The sequence below is a fragment of the Pomacea canaliculata genome, linkage group LG12 (assembly GCF_003073045.1).
Source record: "Pomacea canaliculata isolate SZHN2017 linkage group LG12, ASM307304v1, whole genome shotgun sequence".
Classification (NCBI taxonomy): domain Eukaryota; kingdom Metazoa; phylum Mollusca; class Gastropoda; order Architaenioglossa; family Ampullariidae; genus Pomacea; species Pomacea canaliculata.
The window spans coordinates 12,956,772-12,980,754 of NC_037601.1; the positions used below are offsets into that span (position 1 = coordinate 12,956,772).

At 42.9% G+C, this 23,983-nt stretch overlaps 1 protein-coding gene and 1 long non-coding RNA gene across 8 annotated transcripts in view; both read right to left on the reverse strand.

Moving 5' to 3' along the window:
- LOC112577000 (protein naked cuticle homolog 1-like) overlaps window positions 1-3,464 on the reverse strand; it is a 64,466-nt gene extending 61,002 nt beyond the window's left edge. Inside the window, exons 1-2 of one of the 5 annotated variants that reach the window (XM_025259911.1) lie at window positions 2,666-3,464; window positions 2,195-2,254 (exon numbers count right to left, since the gene is read on the reverse strand). In XM_025259911.1, the coding sequence (XP_025115696.1) occupies window positions 2,195-2,254; window positions 2,666-2,690 (85 nt within the window). In that variant the 5' untranslated portion in view covers window positions 2,691-3,464. The remainder of the gene's footprint in view (window positions 1-2,194; window positions 2,255-2,665) is intronic. The other 4 variants (XM_025259906.1, XM_025259907.1, XM_025259905.1 and 1 more) reach the window with 4 other exon arrangements.
- A 13,470-nt stretch (window positions 3,465-16,934) lies between these two features.
- LOC112577141 lies at window positions 16,935-19,020 on the reverse strand. Of its 3 annotated transcripts, XR_003102015.1 has the most exons (4): window positions 18,967-18,984; window positions 18,567-18,744; window positions 17,801-17,956; window positions 16,935-17,546 (listed from the first exon to the last, which is right to left on the reverse strand). It is a non-coding gene; the product is annotated as an uncharacterized LOC112577141 (long non-coding RNA). The 3 variants fall into 3 exon arrangements; XR_003102016.1 differs by lacking the exon at window positions 18,567-18,744 and having other exon boundaries at window positions 16,965-17,546; window positions 18,967-19,020; XR_003102014.1 differs by lacking the exon at window positions 18,967-18,984 and having other exon boundaries at window positions 16,970-17,546; window positions 18,567-18,898.
- Window positions 19,021-23,983: the final 4,963 nt, after the last annotated feature.

The window sequence follows — 23,983 nt, forward strand, 5'->3', positions numbered from 1 at the left end:
GCTTATACAAATGTATCTATGGACCACATCTAACAACCCTTTTTTATGATAACAATGGTTGCTGCCCTATGCATATCATGTGACCAATTTGTATAGAAAAAGTGTTTTGTTTACATACGAGTAACAAATGTGTCATTACATTGAATCTGCACTCAGAGGGCTATGGACAAATTGACTCAGATTCGACTTCGTCAAATTGAAAAATTATCAAACTGGCTGGTAACCGTTTTATTTGTATGTTTTGCACTTCTTTTAAGTGATTTAAATGTCGTTTCTGTCATGCATATCACTTGCAGAACAAATCAAATACTAGCCTAACTCTTCACAATTCATTGAAAATGTAGTGAATGATGAACTGTCTAAAAATCATGTCTACTTAGTCCATGAGCTGGAAACTGTAAACAGTGTTTCCCACTGCACAGAAAAGTGTGTAAATCTTTTCAAAGAACTCAAAATGATGTAAAAACTATTTCTCTAAGGGGCTTCAAAATTTTTTTTTTTAAAGTAAATCATCTGGCATCAGGAGCCAGGTAACGTAAATGATGGTTGACAATGATGTTAACTGAGGGTCTAAACTCCACCAACAGTTTGAACTACGAAACTCAGAAAGATTTGTAATTTCTGGATGGGAAAACCTGGGTTATGATGCATTCAGCTTGACTGGAAGGCATCAGGTGCTTCTTCCAGAAGATTATCAAATGCATAAAGGATCATGCAGGATTATGCACGAGCTCTCAGAAATGAAATAAGAAGCAGCTGTAACTCATTATCTTACCCAAATAAGCAGCTCAGACAAATGATAAAGTGGTCAGATATCAAAGCTGTCATTGCACAAGACAGACAAAGCAGCATTTGTCCCCATTTTTGAACAGATCTTTGCAGGCTGTTTACAAAATGATATCAACAATTCTAATTCTCTACTATTTGTTTTAAACTAAGATGTACTCTCTGTCACTGCTATACATTAACAATGAAATGTTTTCTTAAAAGATAATGATCACTGTAGTTCAGACTTCCTGTTATGCTAAAATGACACCACCCTGAATGGCTGAATTTTTACACAGCTGACATTTTCTTTTGTCTGTATTATTTTCTTCTGTATTGGGCTTTTCTTCCCAACGAACCATTTATCCAAGAGATAAAAGGCCGGGAAATTGTGTAATGCTTTATAATTTGGCTAAAGTATTTAGTGAAATCTGATAAAACTTTTTTTTAAAGCTTAGAATTTGCGCATGTCTTTAGTACCAACAGACCTAATATAATAAACAGCGGTTAGAAATGATGAGACACATGAGAGGGAAAAAAGGGAGAACCCTCTCTACAGCACTCCATGGCTTGATAACGCTGCATGAACTTTAACCTCTATCCTCAGCTCCCAGTGCTCCTAACCTACTGACTGATAATCAAACCACATCAGGGTAAGATCATGAGTGAGAAAGTTGTGTGTTGGTTGGTTTGGTCAGCAGGTTTACAAGGTTACTCACTGCAACCACAATGGGTTTTCGTTGTACTATATATAGAAAATCAGCTGTAAAGACGGCTAAAGTGTTAATGTTAGTCATAATCAGTGCAGGTGACTAAGTAATTTTACACAACAGTATCAATGAATAGCATTACCTAATGTCAGCTGATTACAAGAATAAGTAGGTGAGAATAGCTGTCTGTACATAACAAGGCTGAGGTTGCTCCACTAAAAGACTTTCTGGGATACATGCCCTCACTTCTCTCTCTCAAGACGAAAAGCAGTGGATTAGATTACTTAGTTACTGATATATACGATCTCTACCCGAACCCTTCCTCTCATGCTCCACATCGTGCTTCCCGCATTCCAGTTGCCCTGTAAAACGCGTGAATGAAAAACGCTATTCTTGGCAAACAGAAGGAACGCGGTTATCTATCCTCCAACTAGCCACCCCATCCCCTCTCGCCTGCCTGGTGCGTCAGTTATTGCTTTTTTTTTTTTTCTTTCATTCTCTCTCTCTCATCTCTCGCATCGAGTGACGCCCGGACCGTTTCATCAACTATGCAATGTAGTGGCCCCCCACTCTCTCTCACACACACACAGACTGGGAGGACGATACTGTGACTGGCAAGACGCCAACGTTCGCTGGCTACTGCGAGACTTGTTCCATTATCCACGAGGCTGGGTCCTAACACTGGCATTAAGTGTATGAAACCAATCTGGCACCCCTACCTTCCATCGAAACTCGACCTGTCCGGTGAACTGCTTTGCCAAGCGGGGATTTTGCGCCATATGAAAAGAAAGGGGAAAAAAACATTCGACAAAACTATGAAATGTATAAAAACAAAAATACAGTAGGCTCAACTCAAGCAAATGTTGTTGGGGTGGGTGGGATGGGAGAATAGCACAATATTCAAACAAACATTAATTAAAAGAACAAGTCTGAATCGTAGCAACAACCAGCTGGCGTCTGCTTTGGGGTTGTACACGAGATAACCAGGCAAAAACACCGAACAGGAACATTCACGATCTTCAAAACAGAGGAACATGGATATGGACCGAAACGAAGGAGGGCGGTATGGACTGTTGTGCTAGTACCTGAATATTTCCGCTTGATTCTAACTATAAGCAGGAAGGGGTTAAAAAAAACCAACAACAAATAAACAATGGATTGGGGAGGAAACGAAAGTGGTCTTGCCTTACCATGCTTGCTTTGGAGTTTCCCCATTCTCACATTGTGTTGCGCCGTATCCAAAAATCACTCCCTCAAGTCATCGAAAACTCGTCCAAAGTTTCACACTCGCCAACAGGAACATCCACAGCACAGTTGAATGACTCCAAGAGGGTTGAGAGGGGAAAAAACTCCGCAGGGCAGCCGGTGTAGTACTACTATTCTACTAACCGTCATCAAATGCCTTTTCCAACACCAGCAGTCACACTCACACACACACCGCTGTGTATCTCACAGCACGGAGAGACAGACGGTAACACATTCTCCACTCATCGGTAGGAGGAGGCGGGGCTTGCCGTGGGCTCGCGCACCGTGATTGACGTGCGGACGACGCTATTCTCTCTCGCAGGGGTGCTGACTCCGTGACGTTCCCAGTCACCGTTAGGAACGACACGGTGGCGAGCGTTGCCTTTGATCTTGGCCGCGCCACGGGGTGCCCTCGCTAAAACTCTGACTTTGGGGTTGTCGTTGTTACGTTACTCACGTAAGCGGTTATTGTGTCGGGTGGACAGGGTGGCTGTCTTCTGTGCGATAACCTCCACTTACTGATCCCCCAGACAGGTGGGAAGTGTACCCTCCGGACGTAGTTTACAACTGCCGACACCCTCCCGTTGACTTTCTTTCGCGGTTGAGCGGTCACCGACTCTAGGAGTGGTCAGCGGGTGTGACCAAAGGAGGGGAAAGGCAACAGCCGCGGGACATGAGTCTGGACTGGCAAGAGGGCCTCGATCGCTCAGTGTGGTTTGTTTCTTCCCCCTCCCTACATTTCCGCCCCATCCACCCCTTCCCCTGTTGCTGAAGTGGCAGACGGTAGCAGTAAACAAGTCGAGGATAAACGACCCGGAGCACAAAAGGTTCTGGACAGACCAACCTTACCCGCACCTGTGGTACGGAGGCACCTGTGTATCGTATCAAAATGGTGATCAGCTGGCGTCGACGCTCGGAGAGTGACCCTGGTTTTGTCACCTTTGACGGTTGATGACGACGCGCAGAGCACTGCTCACTGGAACTGTACAGTGGTGTAATCTATTCCTCGTTTTAAAATAAGCGGGCTGGATTAGTCTTGTAGCTTTATCTTTTGCAGGTCAAGTATGATAGTGTAAAACTCGCTGCATCTCACCTGTCCGTATCATTAGCAGAATTCAGACACCAGCTCAGTGCAGAAACCGCACCAACAAATATCATCAAACATCACATTAATACACCAGAAAGCATAATTTATCAGACAATACAGGGAACTGGATAACTAATGGTTAGAGCACCTTGACCCAACCCGAAGATGCACATTCTAGTGGTTTTCCGTGTTGCACAGTGTCCTCCCACTTGACCCACCTGTCGGGAATGTGTCCCTGACTCTATAAAGTGTTAAGAAAAACTAACGCAGCGAGGGAGAGATGTAAAGCTGGCCGCAAGACAAGTGTGGTCTTGATCATCCCACCACCTCGACCAAACGATTACAAGACTACTCAGATAAACACAGCCAATAACATATCTGTCGCCACTTTAGGGAGAATAGGATGACCGAAACTTCACCTCTTTCACCATCCCGAAACATGTAACTGACTCCAACTGTAACGACCAAAGATGAATGACCAACCATATCTACTCCTCACTCTCCCCTAACCTGTCCTGATCATCCTTCATTTTGCCCTTGACCTTCCTCAAACGGAACGTTGACCATCTATAGACATCTTCGCGCCGACAATAAAACTTGCACTGACCGACCCCTTCGGTGACCACTCCTACAGCGGACAGCAAGGCGTCAACAGGGTCGTTGTCGTCCACGTTAGCAGACATTGTACACTCAGGTATTGTATAAAGCAGACCTGGCAAAGATCCGGCCCGCCACCTGTCTCTGATGGCGAAGGATAGTATATATACTATACATACAGTACTGGGTAAAACTGAGTTAACTATATTAGTCCGGCCCTCTAAAACCATCCCAATTTCTCATGCGGCCCCTTGGGAAAATTAATTGCCCACCCCTGGTATAAAGGGCTTCTAGCTCTCTAGCCTGTCTTTTTCCAAAGGGCTCGTTAGGTCAACAGAACTTTATGAAACCGGTTGAAGTTGAAATACAAAATGTGTAAATGAAATCATAATGGATCAGTCATGGGCAGACGAACTCGGGCACAAGCGAAACTAGGGCCGAGACTGTAAAAGTCACGTGATCTGAGTCCTTAATAATGACAGTTCGTGGTGTTGGGTATCCATGCAGTCAGAACCTAACTCACGATAATCCGTATGCGTAGAAAAGATGAATCCATTATCAGACATCAGACGGTAGACATATGTTTTATTCACCCCAGGAGGTATGGAGAACTTGAAACACACGATTAGCTATTCACTCTTTCAATGTCCTCATATAAAGCTTCAATAAATATACATTCTGTAAGAGAGAGAGAAGTGAACAAATGTATCTTGGACATTGAAAAACTAGAGGAGTTTCAGACTATACTGAGAGTAAGTAAAATCACAGTTTCGTGGAGTAATGAGTTACAAAGCAAGAAGACTTTAATAAAGTATTGCCGGGAGTTAGTCGGGGAAAGGGATATAACGAGTTGCAGTTACTCTAACAAAAAGAATATCTGGTGTGATGTCTAATGTAGAGGAGCCAGGAAATTACTTCCGAAAAGATTGTTAGTCCTCAACAAAGCTTGCAGGATCACAGCATCAAAGCTGAGCAGTGGCGATGCTGCAGCAGCCGAATGCCCGGATGAGGGTGAGCTGTTTTCGCGCTGCGCGTGCCGTGTGCCTCTTCTTCCAATGTTTGTTGTGCTTCCACCTCTTGTCGCGCACTTCACTCCCTCGATACAGACGTCAGCGCGAGACTGGCTTCTATTCCGGTCGAGAACACTTTAACGATGTTCGCAGATCTCTATGGAGGTCTTATCTTTTACGTACCGGTAAAGCAGAAAAAAGGTGGGAGGGAACGGGGACGGGGCGTACAACGACTGACTGTACAAAATATGGAGGGGCGAGGTGGAACGAGGGGAGGGTAGAGTTAGATGAGGGTCTTATTTTTGCAACGTTTGATATTTATGCGTTACTAAAACAGAGAGGAAGGATAAACTTAGATGAATAACAGTCAAACGAGTGTTCGTTTATTTGCACGCTTTCTGTTGTGTGTGCGTGCGTGCGTGTGTGCGCGCACCAGTTTTCTTTTTCTCTTACGTCTAAAGCTACTTTCCAGACACTGTTAAACTGTTGATGACAGTTACGAGAAAAGATCCTCTAACGAACAAAGAAAGAAAATGGTGTCATGATTAATGTGGAAAAAGAAAGAAATTCTAGAAGGAGAATTTAAAACAAGCAACACCAACCAAACAAAAACTAGAATTTAAAGAATTGTTATTGAAAACGTAAAAATACGACGAAAAACACCTCTGCTTGATATTTCTGTAGACAACGACGGTTTGTCTATAGTGGGTGTCAATCGTTGTGAAAGCAACAAACAAATAAGAAAAAAAAAAAAAAAACCCAAGATAAGGGATTAACAGCGTATGCTGGCAGAGGTTGAGTTAAACACTTGAAAAATAAAATTCTATGGATGCCAACCGCTCAACGAAATGGTCTGCTCTCTCTCATATACAAACAGCAGAACAGAAAGAAAAAAGATTCCGACATGGTAAACCGCACGTGCAACCTTTGCCCTAAGTGAAGGAGGAGTGGGGAACTCGCACAACCCTGCAGACAGGACTGAAAAGCGGAAACGATGCACAGCAACCGGGTAGGTCGGGGGGTAGAAAGGTCTGTTTGCACGTCCACCTGGCTTTCCCCCACACCCTCACCCGATAAACTTCGCGCGAAGGTGAGCAGACGACACTCAACTCCAGGTGGGAACTCCAGCTGCGGTCAAGCGTAGAAAGGCTTCCTCTGTGAAGAAGGGGTGGATCGGAGAGAGGGAGGTTCAGTTCGGTTTGCAGTCAAGCGTGTCCTGGGGCTCTAACAAATCTCACACAGGAGAGGGGGAGGCGGCCGATCTCTCACGAAGATCTGTTCGGCGTTGTCGGCTTCAAGGCTGGCTACCTCGCCAAGCGCGCGTCTCTAATCCCAGTAAGAGGCTATTGAAGCTGTCTCACAAAGTCACCTGTGGACAGTCCTCCTCAGGTAAAACAGTTAATGCTTGGCTGCTTCGCTTGGAGTGTGAGTGTTTATGTGAAGCGGTGATTTGGACCTAGTTTGACTTGAGAAAAAAGTCAAGGATGAAGGAGTCGCCTTGTATTTCAGTTGATTCAGTGTTGCTGGAATAACACACGACCCATGTTTCTTTGGAAGAGGACAATATTTTTCCCATGATTATATCAAGAAGCAGCATCAAACAAGTGTGACATCACGCAAATGATTCACAGTACCGGACAACGACTGATAACATGCGCGTATAAATAATTATGAAAGACGATGATGTGGAATCATGCTCTGCGTTTGGAAAAGATGGGATTCGAACCACTTGTTTTTTCGATTGAAGGCAACATGTAGCGAGTAACTCTGACGGCGTAGGACACGAACGCGACTACAAGCCAATCGAAATGGCTGCACGTGTCACTCTGGCTTGATCCGATGGGATTAACTGCGATAATGAGGCAGAAATTAGCGCAAAAAAAAAAATTAAAAAGCGTACATAAAAGGCGGAGGACCAAGAGGAAGTCTGGCTCACTGTTCGCAAAGGCTCGTTACTACCCTCCTCCTTCGCCCTTCCTACCCCTCCCAGCCCCGCGGGGCGGAGACGAAAGTCGTAAAATATTCCCTTTGAAGTGGTAGACTGTTCACACATGTTGCTGCCATTGGCCTGACTTCCGACCCTTCGGCACAATCGCACACGAACGAACACACACACACATGAATACTGACATACTCATCAATATCAAACACACTGCTCAGAGAGCTAGAAATGTATTTTTACACGAAAAACAAAATAAACTATCTGTAGTGTGAGAGAGGGAGAGAGAGAGAAAGAATATTACTTGTATATGAGAGAAAAAATGTCTGTACATGAATTTATAACATGGAGAGATATATGTATATACGTGTGTGTGTGAGAGAGAGAAGAGAATCAGTGTCCACATCCATGGAAGGAAAGAAAAAGGAGATTGAGATAGAGAGAGAAAAAGTTCGTCAGTTTGCCCGTGGGATGACCTAACTCTGACGTACTTCAAAGGGAGCCGACAGCTATTGATCTGAGCGGTTTTCACGCCTCGCCGGTCGTCAAACGCAAGCTGTGGCTGTCATGTGGACACGCACGGTGAGCTGAAGGTCGCTGACAGCCTCTCAGATGGCAAGCTTGGCGAGGTGCGGCGACGACTGCTGAACACGGAGAACACCTAGAGGACATTCATCTCTCATGGATTGCTGACCCTGATCATGTGATCCAGCGATGGTGCGATACCCATGTCCGGTTTTGTTCGTGCAGGTCCTTCTGTTCAAAGTTGATCTTACTTTTGCACTAAACAAACACATTTTTATGTTGGTTTTTTTTTTCTTTTTAGTTCGATGTGTCAGAAGTGCATGGGGCCACACGTAAGGCAACGGACCTACGTAAAACTTTCGAAAAGACACAAGAGAGAGAAGAGGTGGAGAGAGAGAGAGCAGGCAATTTTTCCACCCACTAACACTGTGGTCTACCAAAAAGGATGAACGACGGCCACAGCAGTGGATTAACAAAATCAAATGTAGGTAACACAAATCAATGGGAGACCCGGATGTTTTAACAGCAGGCAGCAGTCAGTCGTACAACAATGTGTTTCTGAGAACTGTACTCATTGATGACAGTGAGCTAATAGTTTTGAGCTGTCATTACATTCGATTATCACAGGAAGGTTTACACGTTTCAAAGAGGTCAATGTGCCATCACATCTCACGATGAACATGTGCTCATAGCCAGGGATAGACAAGGGTCAATACATACAGGTGTAGGTTTGGCACAGAAATGATGGGATGTCTGGATGACCGAATAAAGATGGAAATTAAGAAAGAACATAGCTTTTGTTTCCATGTTTAGCATTGACTAATGTTTATATGGCTTTGAAAAGTAAGAAACTCCAGTGCTCCGTATTGTGCTTTACGCTTGGCTGATCGGAGTAAAAAAGTTATGACGAAAGAAACAGCCAAAAGCTGTTTCTCCAGACCCTGTTAATTAGCGGGTTCTTCTAACCAGACAGAACCCCGACAGCCACATGACAGCCAGTCTGTGTACTTATTTATGCTTTGCTCAGTTAGCTGGGTGGACCAGGACGACCACAGAAATGGAAATCTGAGATTAGGATTATCTCGGAGTTAGCTGATAGAAGTCAGCAGATGAAGAAGCAAAACTAAGCAGGTACCTGGTGGTCAGAATGTAAATGAAGACCAAGGGTCACTAAGATTAGATCTCTTGTCCTGTTGTCCACTATATGTGATAGGTAAGGGAAGCACGATCACACCTATCGAAAGATGTTCACTGCTGGCTATATACGGTTCAGGGGAGACAATACCATACAATTATTTGCACGGTCTGTCTGTCTTCAACTACCACACTCCATATTTCCTCAGTATCAGTCGAGAAAGTACAGGTAGTCCTCGACTTACGACGGGGATCCGTTCTTAGCGCGGCGTCGTAAACCGAATTTCGACGTAAGTCGGGTCATACGTTCATACAATACTGTACCATAATAACAGTACAGTACTGCAAACACTTAGCCTATCCAGACACCTATCCTAACACAGTGCCTACATAATTATCAATAAGCATAAGTACAGTAAAATATTGTGCAGTACAGTACGCTTTGTTATCCTGTCGCTGTCATAGGAGCAGATCCTGTCACGTGTTCAAGGATGTGATCTTTATCCTTGATAATCGTAGCGACAGTCGAACGACTAAGTCCTATATAATGACCTGCCAATTTCTGTTGCTGTTTTCCCTTCTCAGATTGCCTTATTTTATCCACTTTCACCTCCACGGTGATGGCCTTCCTTTTCTTTGATGCACTGACCTCGTAAGTCGGAATGAGCGTCGTAACCACGAAACGACGTAACTCGAGACCGTCGTAACCCGAGGACTACCTGTATTACCAAAAAAAAAAAACTTAATCTAACACTGTCTACAAAAATCAAAATGTTGCATTTTATGAATGAAATGGAGGGAGACTAACCATTGAACCGTTCACTAGAAGACGATCGAGGGCCTGAACCGTGTTCAGATCGGCCAAAGAAGTTTAGCGGCGGTTTCTGCGCGCCGGAAGTTCTCGTGTCGAAAAGGTTATGACCTTTGCCGGACCTCGTTACTTTTTGGCTGCAAGGGTGAGATGTCGTGTAGGTCAGAGATTCAAGGCTACAAAAAAGCCTGCAAGCGAAGATGGCGAGCCTTCGCGTGCACAGAGGTCGATCTGTGTGTGTGTGTGTTCGTGTAAAGGTGTGGGGGAAGAGGAGGAGGAGGAAAATATCTTTCTCGTCACGTGACGACGAGGCCAGCCTGAGCGCCGCGAGTCCGACCCGTTTGAGAATTCTTTTGATGTGCATCGCCTGCTGAGCTTTGAAGTAGGGAAGCGCATGTATTATTTCATGTGTGACAGCGGCTGCTGCTTCCACTGAAAAGTATTTATTGATGTTTTTGCCGGCAGTTGAAACACTGAAGCTGCGGAGGCTGATGACGCTCGACAGTCTCCCACCCCACTTCCCCTGGTGCTGGGGGACTGCGGCGTAAAGAGCAATATTAAGTTATTTAATCTGGTGGAACTTAGTTTAAACACAGAGCTTTTTTTTTCTTTTTTATTATTTTTATTATTTTTTTTTTTGTGTGTAGACTCGAAGAACGGGAATTTTTCTTGCTTTCAGTGACAAATGGAGAACGACAAGCGTCAATGACAAATGACAATTCTACAAACCAAAGGGAATAGGATATGAAGAGAAGTTACGATGAAATGTAAAAATAGTGATTATTTACTCGTTTTGACAGGAGGTTTATGGACGTGGAATCATTAGGAAGTCTTAAAAAAAATTATGGCATTTATTGTTAATGAGGGTTGAATGTGGGGTCCTTGATTACTTGGCTAGTGAGGCAGGGAAAGAGAGAGAGAAAAATAATGCATCTGTGTGTGTGTGTGTGTGTGTGTGTGTGTGTGACATAAATAATGCGTGTGTGTGTGTGTGTGCGCGCGCGATATAATGCGTTTTAAAAAAATAAAATGAAAATAAAAGTGTAAGCACCTGATTGATGAGCACAGGTCTGGCATCTCTGAAATGAAGATGCAAAAAGTCGAAGGTAAAGAAGTTTTATTTGTGTTGGCTGCAGTGGAATGAAGTAAAACGAACTTCCAGACTCGGAATCACGTGATGCTTATTTTTACCCACAAGCCCTCTCCACAAAAAGGTGTGCCAAGATCTCACTACCTGCCGATGTAGATGTTTAGCTACCATACCCCCCACCTCAAGGCCACAAACAACGGGAAAAGAATCGTTGAAGATATTTTGTCTGAGACCATTGCTGTTGCACGTGAAATACAGTCACCCCACTGTAAGATATACGGTCTGGTGCAGCGCTACAAACAAACAAACAAACAAACAAACAAACAAAAGACTTATAGTACTCGCTTATTCTACCTCAAAATATTCAAGGGAAACTACTCTGACGCTACACTGCAATGACACAGGAACAACATCTGGGTTACATTGTAAATATTTATTGTATATTGTATATTGTACTGTATATTTATTGACTATTGCTATGATCGTCTTGTTCCTTCAGCTAAACTATCCAACAAATGTCTCTTTGTTTGTTTGTTTGTTTCCATATGGGAATGGACGCCCGTGTTGAGCAACTCTAAGCCGTGCGTCCACAAGACAGTAAGGCTCCCGAATATCCCTGGACTGCTGTCAGACGATTTTTTTTCAGGTAAAACGAGGCATGAGACAAGAAAGCTTCCGGTTTAGTCACATTCTTTGTTACGGCTCGCCGAGACTAACAGTGGAGAACTTCGCAAGAGGCTAAGCGATGGTCTTGGCAGACAAACACATCAATCCACCTGCACACGTCCATGGTAAGGATCGAGGTAGGGTCCTGGGTTCAAACCTTTGTTGTATTCAAAGTCCTGTCTTGAATATGGTCAACTCGACCTGTGTGTCGTTTCATCGACCGCTTTCCCCGTCCCGACCCACCAAGCTCACCTCCAGCACACTTGACTTCTCGGTGGATGCGACACCTGTTGACATGGCTTGAAATGAATCTGTCGTGATGTTGCATTAGTTGCTGACGGCACACAACACACAACCGTTTTTTAATTTTGTCCTTTGGTAAAAAGGGGTTGGGGAAGGATGTGGGGGCACACTTTGACTACTCGAGCAAAGAGCTGCAGCTGCTGTACTTTCGAACATTTGCATAATTTGCGAGGATGGAGGGAAAAAAAACAGGTGACCGAGTTTATGAGATAAAGATAAATAGGTGTTCAACTGGACAGCTGCTGACTTGTGACTCAGTGTGCGTCACAGCTGTACCGTGTGGACAAGAGTCGTAACAAGATTCAGACTTGTCCACATAATAATAAAAACCATCATCAGTTGACACAGCTTCCGGTCCTACGTCAGCACATCGTTGTTAAACTTCTACATCGTTGCCTGCGATGCCAAGCTGCACGTGCTTTCAAAATGCTGCTCACGATGTCATCACAACTGTCATTGGAAGAACTGCGAAAAAACTACTTGGTCGATGACAATGACACTATGAATGGGAAAACAAGTCACGTCACCTTGTATCACGACCCGGATGTGACCGTCACGTGTAAAATCATAACTACTTAAGTGTCAGGGAAACATGGCATGACACCCGCATGTCAGGACCACAGGAAATTGCATGTCTTGATCGCGTGACAGTACCAGCAGGGTGTCGTGACCTCGCCGTCGACCACAGCTGCACGTGTCGTGACTATGTGACGTCGCGGTCTAGTGACGTCACGATCACACGTGAAAGTCTTCTTTGCTACTCACCTCATCTCAACTCCACCTGTTTCCGTCCACGAATAAAGTGCTCCTGATCTGACATTCTACATCAATTCTCGACCTACTTCCTCTGGGGACCGGGTGCGATTCATCAGTATGAGGAGGGATTGATTGATTGATTGATTGATTGATTGTTATGCAGATAGGTCACGATGTTGGTACTAATGAGAGATGAATGAGGGTTTCTTTCTTTTCTTTGTCAGAAGGGACAGACAACAAAGTCTGTAGAACAGCAGTCCACGTGTACCCAGCGCTGTAAGGTCACCCGCAGGGGGATTCCTGATCCGATCTGCTCCACGTGCAGTTCGATCCTGTGCTCAGTGGAGCGCGATGGGTGACGTACGAACATTTCTTGGCCTTTTCTTGTGTCAGCCTGTGTGCAGCCAAGCTTCAAGGGAATTAAGGTACTCTGGGGCTTAGGTTAGGTGAGATGCGGTGAAGTGGGGTGAGTGCAGGTGACCCTGCACTTTGCACGTGGTCCAGCAGGTGGCCATGTCATCAACACTAATTTAGCTGATGATTTATTTTGTTATATTTTTATTTTTTTGACGAAGAAAAAAAAAACTTGTCGATTAGAAATAAGGAATCGGGAAGCTGGATTTCTTTTTGATCGAGCACGCACGCACGTACACACAAATCCACACACACAAGTGTGTGTGTGTGTGTGGGGGGGGGAGGGTAGGAGGCGGGAAGGGTTCACGCCAGGTAAAGTGCAAAGAGGGAGAGAACCGTTGCCCTGGGACAAGCGAGGAGCATCTACAGTTACGGTGCGTGGTTGTGAGGTGGCGAGGTAGCCCCCCGCCATTAATTAATGAATGTCGGCTTTCGAGAGTTATTTTGGGGTCTAACAACCAATAAAGAGCTACAACACCGACTGATTGTGGTTGTTTACCCCTATCTGTTAGATGTAGATGATAAAAAAAACAAAAACAAAACAAAACAACAACGAAAACAACCGGAAAAAAATAAAGGAAGAGATATAGATAATTGTCAAGAGTCCATTGTTTATATTAAAACAAATCACAGAACACAATGATATCATCAAATAGGATAATGATTCGTCGTCATCACCATCATTATTCGTTTCAGGGGGAATAGGTTACTCCCCATCTTTTTTGTGGGATTGTCAACGTTCACAGAGACGTACATCTCTAAGTTCTTACTGCCTTTAATTTCTTGCTGTATTAAATCATTTATTCTCTCTGTCTCTTTACGTCTTTGTTTGCTTTGTTTCTATAGAAGGGAATTGTCATTCATGGATTGCATGCAGATTTAGCGCAGGAATATGTCTGGTCGACCAGGCAGTAATAACAATAAATGCTTGATTTATTTATCACAGAATCACGCTCAAACTGGAGAGAACGTATGAAGCTGAGACAAAAACAAGACACATGCAGTTTAAAGTAAAGGTCATCCCCTAACCTTTGCAGGTCGTTGGGCGGTGAAGTGTTAGAAACCTCACTTTTTTCGAGGCCAGGTTTACATGAGGGCAGTGCACATCTCCTCTCCATCGTTGACTTACCTTCCCGAACTCTCTATGGAGTAAGATACCCATTCCCGCCAGCTGGGTGGACCGGGGGCTGTTTGCTGCGCTAATCGGGAATCGAACCTTCTCGCTCTCAGTTTGAGCGCTGTAACACTCGGCTGTCCGCTTCCGCATGCAATATTTCAAAGAACGAAAGGGTGTTCAGCAGTTATGGACCAAATAGAACTAGAGATACATTATAGAAACACACACACAAAAACACAGAAACGCTAGTCACTACAGACATTTAGCCAAGGCAGAAGAATAAAGTCAACACTGATCCAGGAAAAGATGTTTGTTACACTTTTGAATATTCCGATCATAGATAAGTACTAGACGTGAAAAGGCAGTGGGTTACACTTTTTGCTTACAAAGCGTCTAAAATTTCGGTGACCATATATTTTCTTTTTGGTGTCTGCGTAGAAGAGTGGATCTCAGAGTGTGGTCCGCGGCTGACAGTCGTCATATGTCAGCAAAGTGATGTTTAAATCGCCAGATAGGCTTGTAGAAAAGTTTGTGTCGGACACCCAAGCTAGTCAAGTTACCACCGCACCTGATAATGGCCTGAAAGGATGGTCAAGGCAGGCGGCTATCAATGTTCAACAGTGACGGGTGACACGCCTACCCTAACAGGACGGCCCTCTTGAAGATTTTTAGCATGTGCCAGCTTCCCTGAATCGGTCAAACATGAAAGGGGACCAGGCAGTCAAAGACAACTTCCCCCTCGTAAGAAAGGCAGACCACTTTCCCAATCTGCGTGCTGGCGAGAAGACCTCTTTCCAAGTATTATTTTCTCAGTATTTTCAAACCGAAGGTTATTATGGATCGGCGCCCACCTCTTATTCCAACTCATCACCTACCCATTGTTTTAACCGGTCTCTCATCACTCGTCACCTCCCTATTGTTTCAGCTTCGCTTCGGCCCGGACGCTATCCCACTAACTCGTCGCTGTTCACGATGACTTCTCTTCTGCAAGTCTGTACCGACCAACACAACTGGAGAGGACATTTTCAAGATTTGAACAGTTACATTGTAACAAAGTTGACAGGACGCCATGTGTCGGTGCGAGCACTGATGGTGCTGCGTCAATGACGGGAAAGATCAAAGACTCGACTGCACTCGACAAACAGTTGCTCCACTGGTAGTAGCAACGCACTGTTACATCCATCGAGAACAGTTCGCAACAAAAAAACAAGAGGATGCCGGTCGATCTTAAAAGAGTAATGGAGGACTGACTAAAACTTTATAAACTTCATCAAAGGGCGCCCTTTGAACGCACGGACTTCACGGCAGGAAGTTGATAAGCACATTGTTGCGAACTTTAAATCACACCTACATGGTCTGTGCGAGCAATTCAGAGTTTATTTTCCAGAACCCGAGACAAAATCTGAATCAGAAATCCATTTGCAAACTTGAGTGCAGCTGAAGCGGTCAGTACAAAACTTTCTTCAAGGGATGTTGATAGTCTTGTGGAACTTGCTTCGGATGGTTCGCTGAAAGTGTTGTTTGCTGAGAAATGTTTGACAGACTTTTGGCTTCATGTACGATCTGAGCACCGGGGGACTTGCTGACATCGCTGTGAAGCATCTCTACTGCCATTTCCAATGTCCCAATATGTCCTAAAAATAGCATCAGCTCGAGACAGTCGTTTGGAAGTTGGACCCTCAGCAATGTCAAGAGTTGAAAGCGGGTGCGTAGATAGTAGGATGGAGGGTGGAGCAAGGGGCGGTGGAGGCTGGCGATGGGGGGGTTGTCGCAGGCCGGGTGACAGCTCCGTGACATCGGGAGAGCAAGGGGGTCGGTCAGCGACAGGATGCAGGTGCGCGGATGTGGCTGGGAGGGGTGGAGGAGAAGACAGGCCGGGGAGAAAGCGAAGTGAGCGGCCGGGCAGTGTTGTCTGGGACTGATCAGAGTGTGGAAGCACACTTCACTGCGAGCTCAGTAGATAGTGGTAGGTAAACCTGCTACATGGCGCCCAATGTGGGACCTACCACAAGGTGAAGAATGGAGACAGAACACGATACAAGGGTGCATGGGGCAAATCTTATTGTTCCTGCAAGAATGCCGAGAATTTCGGTTTTTAGTGGTGCGCAGCAGCCAAAAGACAGTGAAGCTTCGTACGAACTGTGGAAGTTTGGAAGTCAACTTGTTAAGGCGGACTCAGCGGATCACCGGATGCAGTTTTACAGGCGGTTCATCGAGTGGCCATGCGCCTTGATGTCAACAGCATCATCGCCTTGGCAGACAGTATCATCTCCAAGTTCGACTCTCTGTTCGGCACTGTGACAGGTGGCGAGGACCTGCTACAGGGTAGCAAGAAGAACGTTGAGCAAGACTCGACGTTGAAGCGAGGTATGTCTCATCCGTAGAAACTATGGATCTTCTAGTGTTGCTGAATGGATTAGCAAACATTTTCGTGGTTTTTTCTAAATCAAAACCAATAATAAAGCGCGAGTTGCATGTGTTTAGCTTTTTCATGTTATTTTTATTTAAATTTGACTGTTTAGCAGACGATCAAACACCCACTCGCGCAAGGATATCAAACAAAAATAGTCCACTATCCACATCACTTGCAAGGTATAAATAATTTGAAAATAAAAGTTTCATTTGTTTCTCAACTGTTAAATTTAACTTTGTACTATTTTTTTATTTTCTTGTAAGGTTCAGTACATTCTCTTCGCCCGCTCAGGCCCAGCCAACAGTAGCCAGAGACCACGAGAGGGTCCAGAAACACGACCCAGTGGGTCTGAGGTTGACACCAGCGAGTCTGAAGATGAAATGTTGGCCGTTCCCATAGCAACAAGTGATGTTGGTAGCAGTGACGCAGCACGGGCTACATCCGTGATGTGCAAGTGGCTGATGAGTTCGACGATCACGACATCCTTGATGTGGCTACGCAGGCACAGGAGCAAGAGATACCCGATGCAGGGAGTGGGAATGAGGAACAGGACCAGGACCAGCCAGGGCGCCGCCCACTACACAGGCCAAGAACTGAACTGGGGGCAGGTCTAGAACTGCACCGGCCTGGCAACGCTCTGGTGAGTACATGCTAATCCAGCAGGAGACAATACCTTCACCCGCATCCGCAGGAGCAGTGGAGACAATTGTAGGCAGACTACAATATGTGTTTAGGGCACTGTGTCGGACTGGCTTGTAGCAGCAGCCATCAAAGCCTGCATGTTAGAGAAGGACTAACGTTCCAGTAAATTCACAGGGCACAGAAACACAGTTGTCACTTCCTTATAATATGCTATCATTTAGTTTCGTTCTCTCGTCTGCTTTCTACCCCGATTTTCTGCTGCTGCTTTCTTCGATGATGTTATCTGAAGCCTCCATGCACCCATTGTTCTTCTGTACTGCTTCTGAAGATAATAAAAATGGGAAAATTGGGATTTGTAAATTAAAGAAGGTTAATAGGTTTACAGATTAAAAACAGACTAAAAGAAGTCCCACGCCACACTGTGGAGCTAGTGATGAAAAATGTCAATTTATATTATACAAAAATAAGCACTTCTATCAGCACCTCTCCTTTTTGGTTCAAAATATGTATATAAAACAAATCCTCTATCTGTAACTTTATAATAATAATTACTAATATTTATGCATCATCACTTACTGCATATCATGGTCTGCACCTTTGAAAGCCCCTTGAATGCACACTTTTCTCCTCTTTGGCCTTTAGTTATAAAACCTTGTCGGCCAAGATTCGCCGCACAATCCTTTTCAGGCAATCCTTTGCATCCGTACCACCCACACAAGAGAGGCTTCTGATCTGCAAATGCATTAGAAACAGTAAACACATCTGTCCAAAAATATTCCACATGTCATAGGCAAGACAGGGTGTAGTGAAAATATACATGGCATTGATTATTTGTGCTCACAAAACACCTAGTTAAGCTTAAACCATACACAAAATGCTCAACATTTACACGCCTACAAAACAAAGCCCAAAACCTGTAGAACCTTTTTCTGCCAAAAATCTGCGATATTTGGTCAACATTAAGTTATTGTATTAGCAGAAATAGACCATATGATGTTGCTAGCCTGAGACTTGGATGTTCTCACTGCATCCCTGCCTTAAACGAATACGGAAAATAAAACAGCAGCACCTCTTTCACAAAAAGCTGACATCTAATGTTTCATTCTCCAATAGCCATTAAAGTTATGAGGCTGAAACCTTTTGAAACTAGATTTACAATTTAACTTTTGTAATGAATCATGTTCCAGAATATATGTGTACGCTAGATTCACAAGAACTGATCCTTCTCAAATGTGTTCCCTACAAAAACATAAGGTTTTCAAAAACGTAAGGCTACGCTGTAAAAATTTACATAAACTACAAATTATTTCAATAAAGACTTTAACAATGAAATCTGCTTTACATGCAAGTAATTAATGAGTCATCATTAAGGCATCCTTGCAGCTCTAACAGCTCCTGCCAGAGTGCTGGAGCAGGTTTGTCTTTGCTTATCAGAGCAGTCAAATGATTCAGCATATCTTTTGCTTCCTGCAGAATCAATTTTAAGTCTGTCCCTTATTTGAGAATGTGCTGGACTAATGCTGCAACAGCATGAATACAGCACAGTGATTGAAAGTGGACAATTCCCTTTTAAATACTTTGACTATTGGTGAACAAAGCCTATCAATGGTGGTTGTGAAGCAGTAACTCTTGTATAACCAACACTATCTGCAACATCAGATTGCAAAGGGGAATTCACAACGAAATGGAATAGGTAAACCAATAAGAAAAAAAAAGCCATAATATAAAATTGTCTACATTACCTGCGTTAGACACTCCCTGGATACTGCCTTCTACTGCTGCAGTTTAGGTTTGTCTCTTCTTGCACTCCTTGCAGAGCATCAATGGGGTGCTCTCGTGATGATGCCAATATTCTGGTGGTTAGTGCATTCACCTGTGGGCATAAATGGTTGTTTATCACTTTTGGTTGTAGTGAGTCTGGCAGTGGTGGTGCTGCATGTGTAGTCTTTTTTGTGAGCTGTCTCGGCCTAACATAATTAACAAGCATACCAAATATTAATAAGTGTGCATTTAAATGACAAGTTTTGAAAATTTAAGAATTTCTTATGTAAAAAATTGAAGAATAAAATAAATAATTCCTATGTTATACCAATCATAATATCAATATTGCCCTCATAAAAAATTGAAATGAACTGCTGAAAGGATGAACTGGGATTGCCGTGGTTATTGTTAAACGGCAATTCTCATTTCATGGCTCCAGACCACAAAAATTCTAATTACTGGACTCCTACAAATGCCCCATTAACAGCACTCGAGCATTTTCGAAAAATTACAATAATGGGAATCTGTGCTGATTTTGTCAGGTGTTCTCCAAACCTATGAATTCCTTGATCTCTGTTATTCTATAATTAAAACAGGAAACATCTGTTGTTTCAAGATTTGCTGTATATTAGCTATTAACAACTGCTTGTCTGACAACCAAATACTCATCTGAAAAGGACAATTTCTTTTCAAGCTATAAAATACTTCATGAATAATGAAATGCACTGTTTTACCACACAATACTGTGCAAATTTTACATGAAAAATCAGTCTGTTCACTGAGATCACAGAGCATTTAGATGTTAATTGTCATATGGCTGTATGTTCATGTGACATGATTTTACTGACTGCCATTTACTTCTCTGGTATGCAATGTTATGATGCCATAGAAATAAAATGTTATTAAAAAAAACTATCATCAGTGAAGGATATTTTAAGAAAATAAAACACAAACAAATAAACATCATAACCAAAAATGATTATACAATAAAAGTGGTACTGTTTCTCACTTTCTGCCATAGATAATGGTACAGCAACAGTGTCGAACTGGTTTGTAGCAGCAGCCATCAAAGCCTGCATGTTAGAGAAGGACTAACGTTCAGTGCTACAAACTCTCGTCACAGACTTCACAGACACTGGAATTTTCCGTCATTTGTTGATATAAAAAATTCTGAAGGTTCTTAGCATGGGTTTCTGTACCGCCATTGATGTGTAAAGGAGCTGATCGTATCGTACAAAGGGACTTGTTTGACTCCCTAAGTCCGAACATGTCATTTTTTTCCGTTACTTCTAATTTATCACTATGTCACGACCGACAGTCGGACATGCACATTCTTTCCAATAACAAAACACGAGATCACTTCAGGTTGGGACGTCCAAATAATTATTGTATACAGAAACTTCAAAAACATAAATTGCAATACATGAAACTTCCAAATAAAGTAGTTTAGACCATACACTTCTCGTACACAACGATATCAGAGTGACACTAGCATACACCAAATATTATTAAACGCAGATACTAAGACCGCATGCAGGCTGGTCTACAGCAGTTTCCAAAACTGCAAACTTAAATCCACGGTAACTATGACAACATGTCAATTTCAAGGCATTCATAAGGATAAGTCTCGTAGAGCACTTTTCTAAGCCACAAGAAAAGTCCATGTGCTCATAAATATTCAGCAACACACACAAAAGTCCTAAAAGTCCAAGTTTACATAGCAACAAGTTACACACCTATATTCACTAAATCATAAAGCATACATCATCATAACTACAGTTAACCATCCTGATATGGCATGAAATCTATGCATGTAAAACTCAAAGCAACTATTTGACACAGCCAGCAAGAAAACACAATCAAGTGGCTACAATACTCAGGGTGCTCACCAAACCACGCTAGCACAGTCTCTGCATACAATCACAGACCCAGCAAACACACCAAGATTCGGCCAAGCTTGTTGCATCCTTGGTCTGCCTTGGTAGTAATATTGGCTCTTCCTTGGTCTTTTCATTGGATCTTCCTTGGAGGTGATAGTTGGGCCACGCTTGGGCAAGTCTTTGTCGATTCTTGGTACTAAGTTATCGCCCATCTTATCCCAATCTTGGGCCATTCATGCATTGCCCAAAGAAACCACACATTCAACCAATAATGCCCCAATGATGTTTTTGGTGGTATATATTAACCCTTTTTTGCTGCAGTGTTGTAGCTGAAGATGGCTTGGTCCAATACGTTTAAAACATTGTCATTTGTTTTGGTCTGTAAAACGTCCTTCATTTGACAAGTCATTAGAACAAGACTAACAGTATTTATATTTACTTGCAAGTTGTTCTATTTATCAAAAACATATTAAGATACATTATTTATTCCCTATCATAACCAGCAGACACACAATTTTCTTATCACGATTTAACCAGGAGAACACAGTAAATATGAATAATAGCCATTTTATTTCTACTTACTGTCAATAAAGATTTTTAAAAAATGAACCAATATAAATTATGCAACAAATCTAAATGTAAACACCCCGCTCAAAAGATCTATAAATAAATAAACATAAAATGCATATCAAGGTGTCAATATTATTTACAAATGCCCCTCCAAAAGCCATAAAACACTCAAGTATAAAACTCATACACATAATATATACAAGCACCCCTCCCAAAATGAAATCAAGATGAAGTGTTTGACACACTTTTTTTGCTTTTTTTCCTCCCTCCACTTGCGGCCTCCATCACAGTCACCTGATATAATAATTAGAAGTTTATGTAGAATCTTACAGTCGCTAGCAGATGTTGCTGGTGCTGATGATGGCGATAAAAATAGGCGATAAATGTAGGTCTCTTAATGCACACCCACAAGAAAATAGCACATCATCTAATTATCACTGGAAGTTCACATAAAATAAGGTGACCAGACGTCCCGCATTAGGCGGACAGTCCGCTTTTGACCTCGTGTCCCGCCTGAATATCGGGCGGACGCCCAATGTCCGCTTTCTGGCATCATCAAATGTCCCGGTTGTCTTTAAAAATCAGAATACCATACGCTGATACGGCGTTTTTTGTCGTTGACGACACCATCTTCGGCACGTGTCCCGCTTTCGCTCCCGAATCGTCTGGTCACCTTACATAAAACCTTAGTGTCTGTAGCAGCTGCTGAAGATGCTGGTGGTGGTAACTCGGAATATGTGATTGAAGCCCCTAAAAATCCAAAAATATCAATGCAAGTGTATTTAAGTGTACACAATGCGATTACATCTTTTACTTGTACATACATAAAATAAACAAAAAGGGACTTCTAATTCTCTAAATATATTAATTTGAAACTCAAAAGTAAACAAAAAGGTACTGCTAATTCTCTGAACATATTAATTTGAAACTCAAGTGTAACCTTACTGTTAATAGCAGTAAATGGTCCTGGCTGTGCTGGAGAATCTACAGACCAAACACGTCTGATAGAAGACGGAGTTTGCTCATAACTGATCTCACAGTCTTGGTGGTGCTGGTGGGGGGGAATACAAAGGTGTGATGTACTGCTTTCACAGCCAGAGCTCCTAAAACAAGCAATGTTGGTATCAAATCGCCAGAAAAGTCTTATGCACACTTGTATTTAATTTCTAAAGTATCAAATACTAAATTTCTTTCAAACATTCTATTAGTGCATTAGAAGAAATTTTAAACTTTTTTAACAAAGGAGTAATCAAATGAGCACATACAGAAAAATAGCTTACATGTTCTTTTAATTATCTGCTGGTAGGTGAAAATATTCCAGTTGGGCCTGGCTTTTTTGTGTTTTTGACCCCGGTGGAGTCTGCTTTAGAGCTTGTCTAGAAATATCTATTGATGCTGTCTGTGATTAGCCATTCATCGGGCATGATGGCTGCAGACTTCTTTCCATCTTCGAATAGCTTGATAATGTGGTACATCTTTTAAATCAAGCATCAAAACCTAGCAAATAAATAGGAAAAGACTATATAAGACACTTTAACAAATTTAATGTCTTTTCTTAATCTTATTTCTTTAATCAAAATACTGCATTTCATTTTAATTGGACACTGGCTTATATCAACCTAAATAACTTGTTTACAATTTCTTTTGTTTTTATTGATCATGCATTTTCTATTAGGCTGTATTTAATATTATAAAGGCCCTGTAATGGACATAATGTGGGCCCTGCCGCGCAATGGTTAACTATTTCGTTGATACATTCGCCCACACACCTAATTACTACAAATTCACTGCAGCTCGTGATAACAATTAAAGCAGACCTGGGCAAAGGCCGAATCGCCCGCCAGTATATATATATATCTACAGTATTAGGTAAAACTGAGTTGACTATATTAGTCCGGCCCTCTAAAACCATCCCAATTTCTCATGCGGCCCCTTGGGAAAATTAATTGCCCACCCCTGAATTAAAGAATATAATTTTAGCAATACATGAATAAATATATTCATATCATACATCCGGTTACTGAATGAATTATGACTGTTATCTCTCTGGTGTCCCTTCGTATTCCACAGAGTACACCTTCACCAAAGTCCACTTTCAAGAGTTCACAAAGTCCAATGACGTTTTAGTTCAATAAAGATACGGCTCGCTACTAATTCTCAAGTTGGAGTTCACACACTCACTACAGATTAAGGTGACCAGACGTCCCGCTTTAGGCGGGACAGTCCCGCTTTTGACCTCGTGTCCCGCCTGCTCATCGGGCTGGACGCCCAATGTCCCGCTTTCTGGCCTTCTGGCAGGTCCATCAAATGTCCCGGTTGTCTTTAAAAAATCACTTTTTTTCAGCGTTTTTTGACGGTGACGACACCATCATCGGCACGTGTCCCGCTTTCGCCCCCCGAAACGTCTGGTCACCTTACTACAGATGATAATACAACTCCAAGTCCCTTGGACCCCTTTTACGTCTGTTACAAGACGGAGTCTCTGTCGTGGTCACTCTCTAGCCAGCCGCCGGGAAAAGTGAGTTTTCTACTTGTTTCTACTGTACCT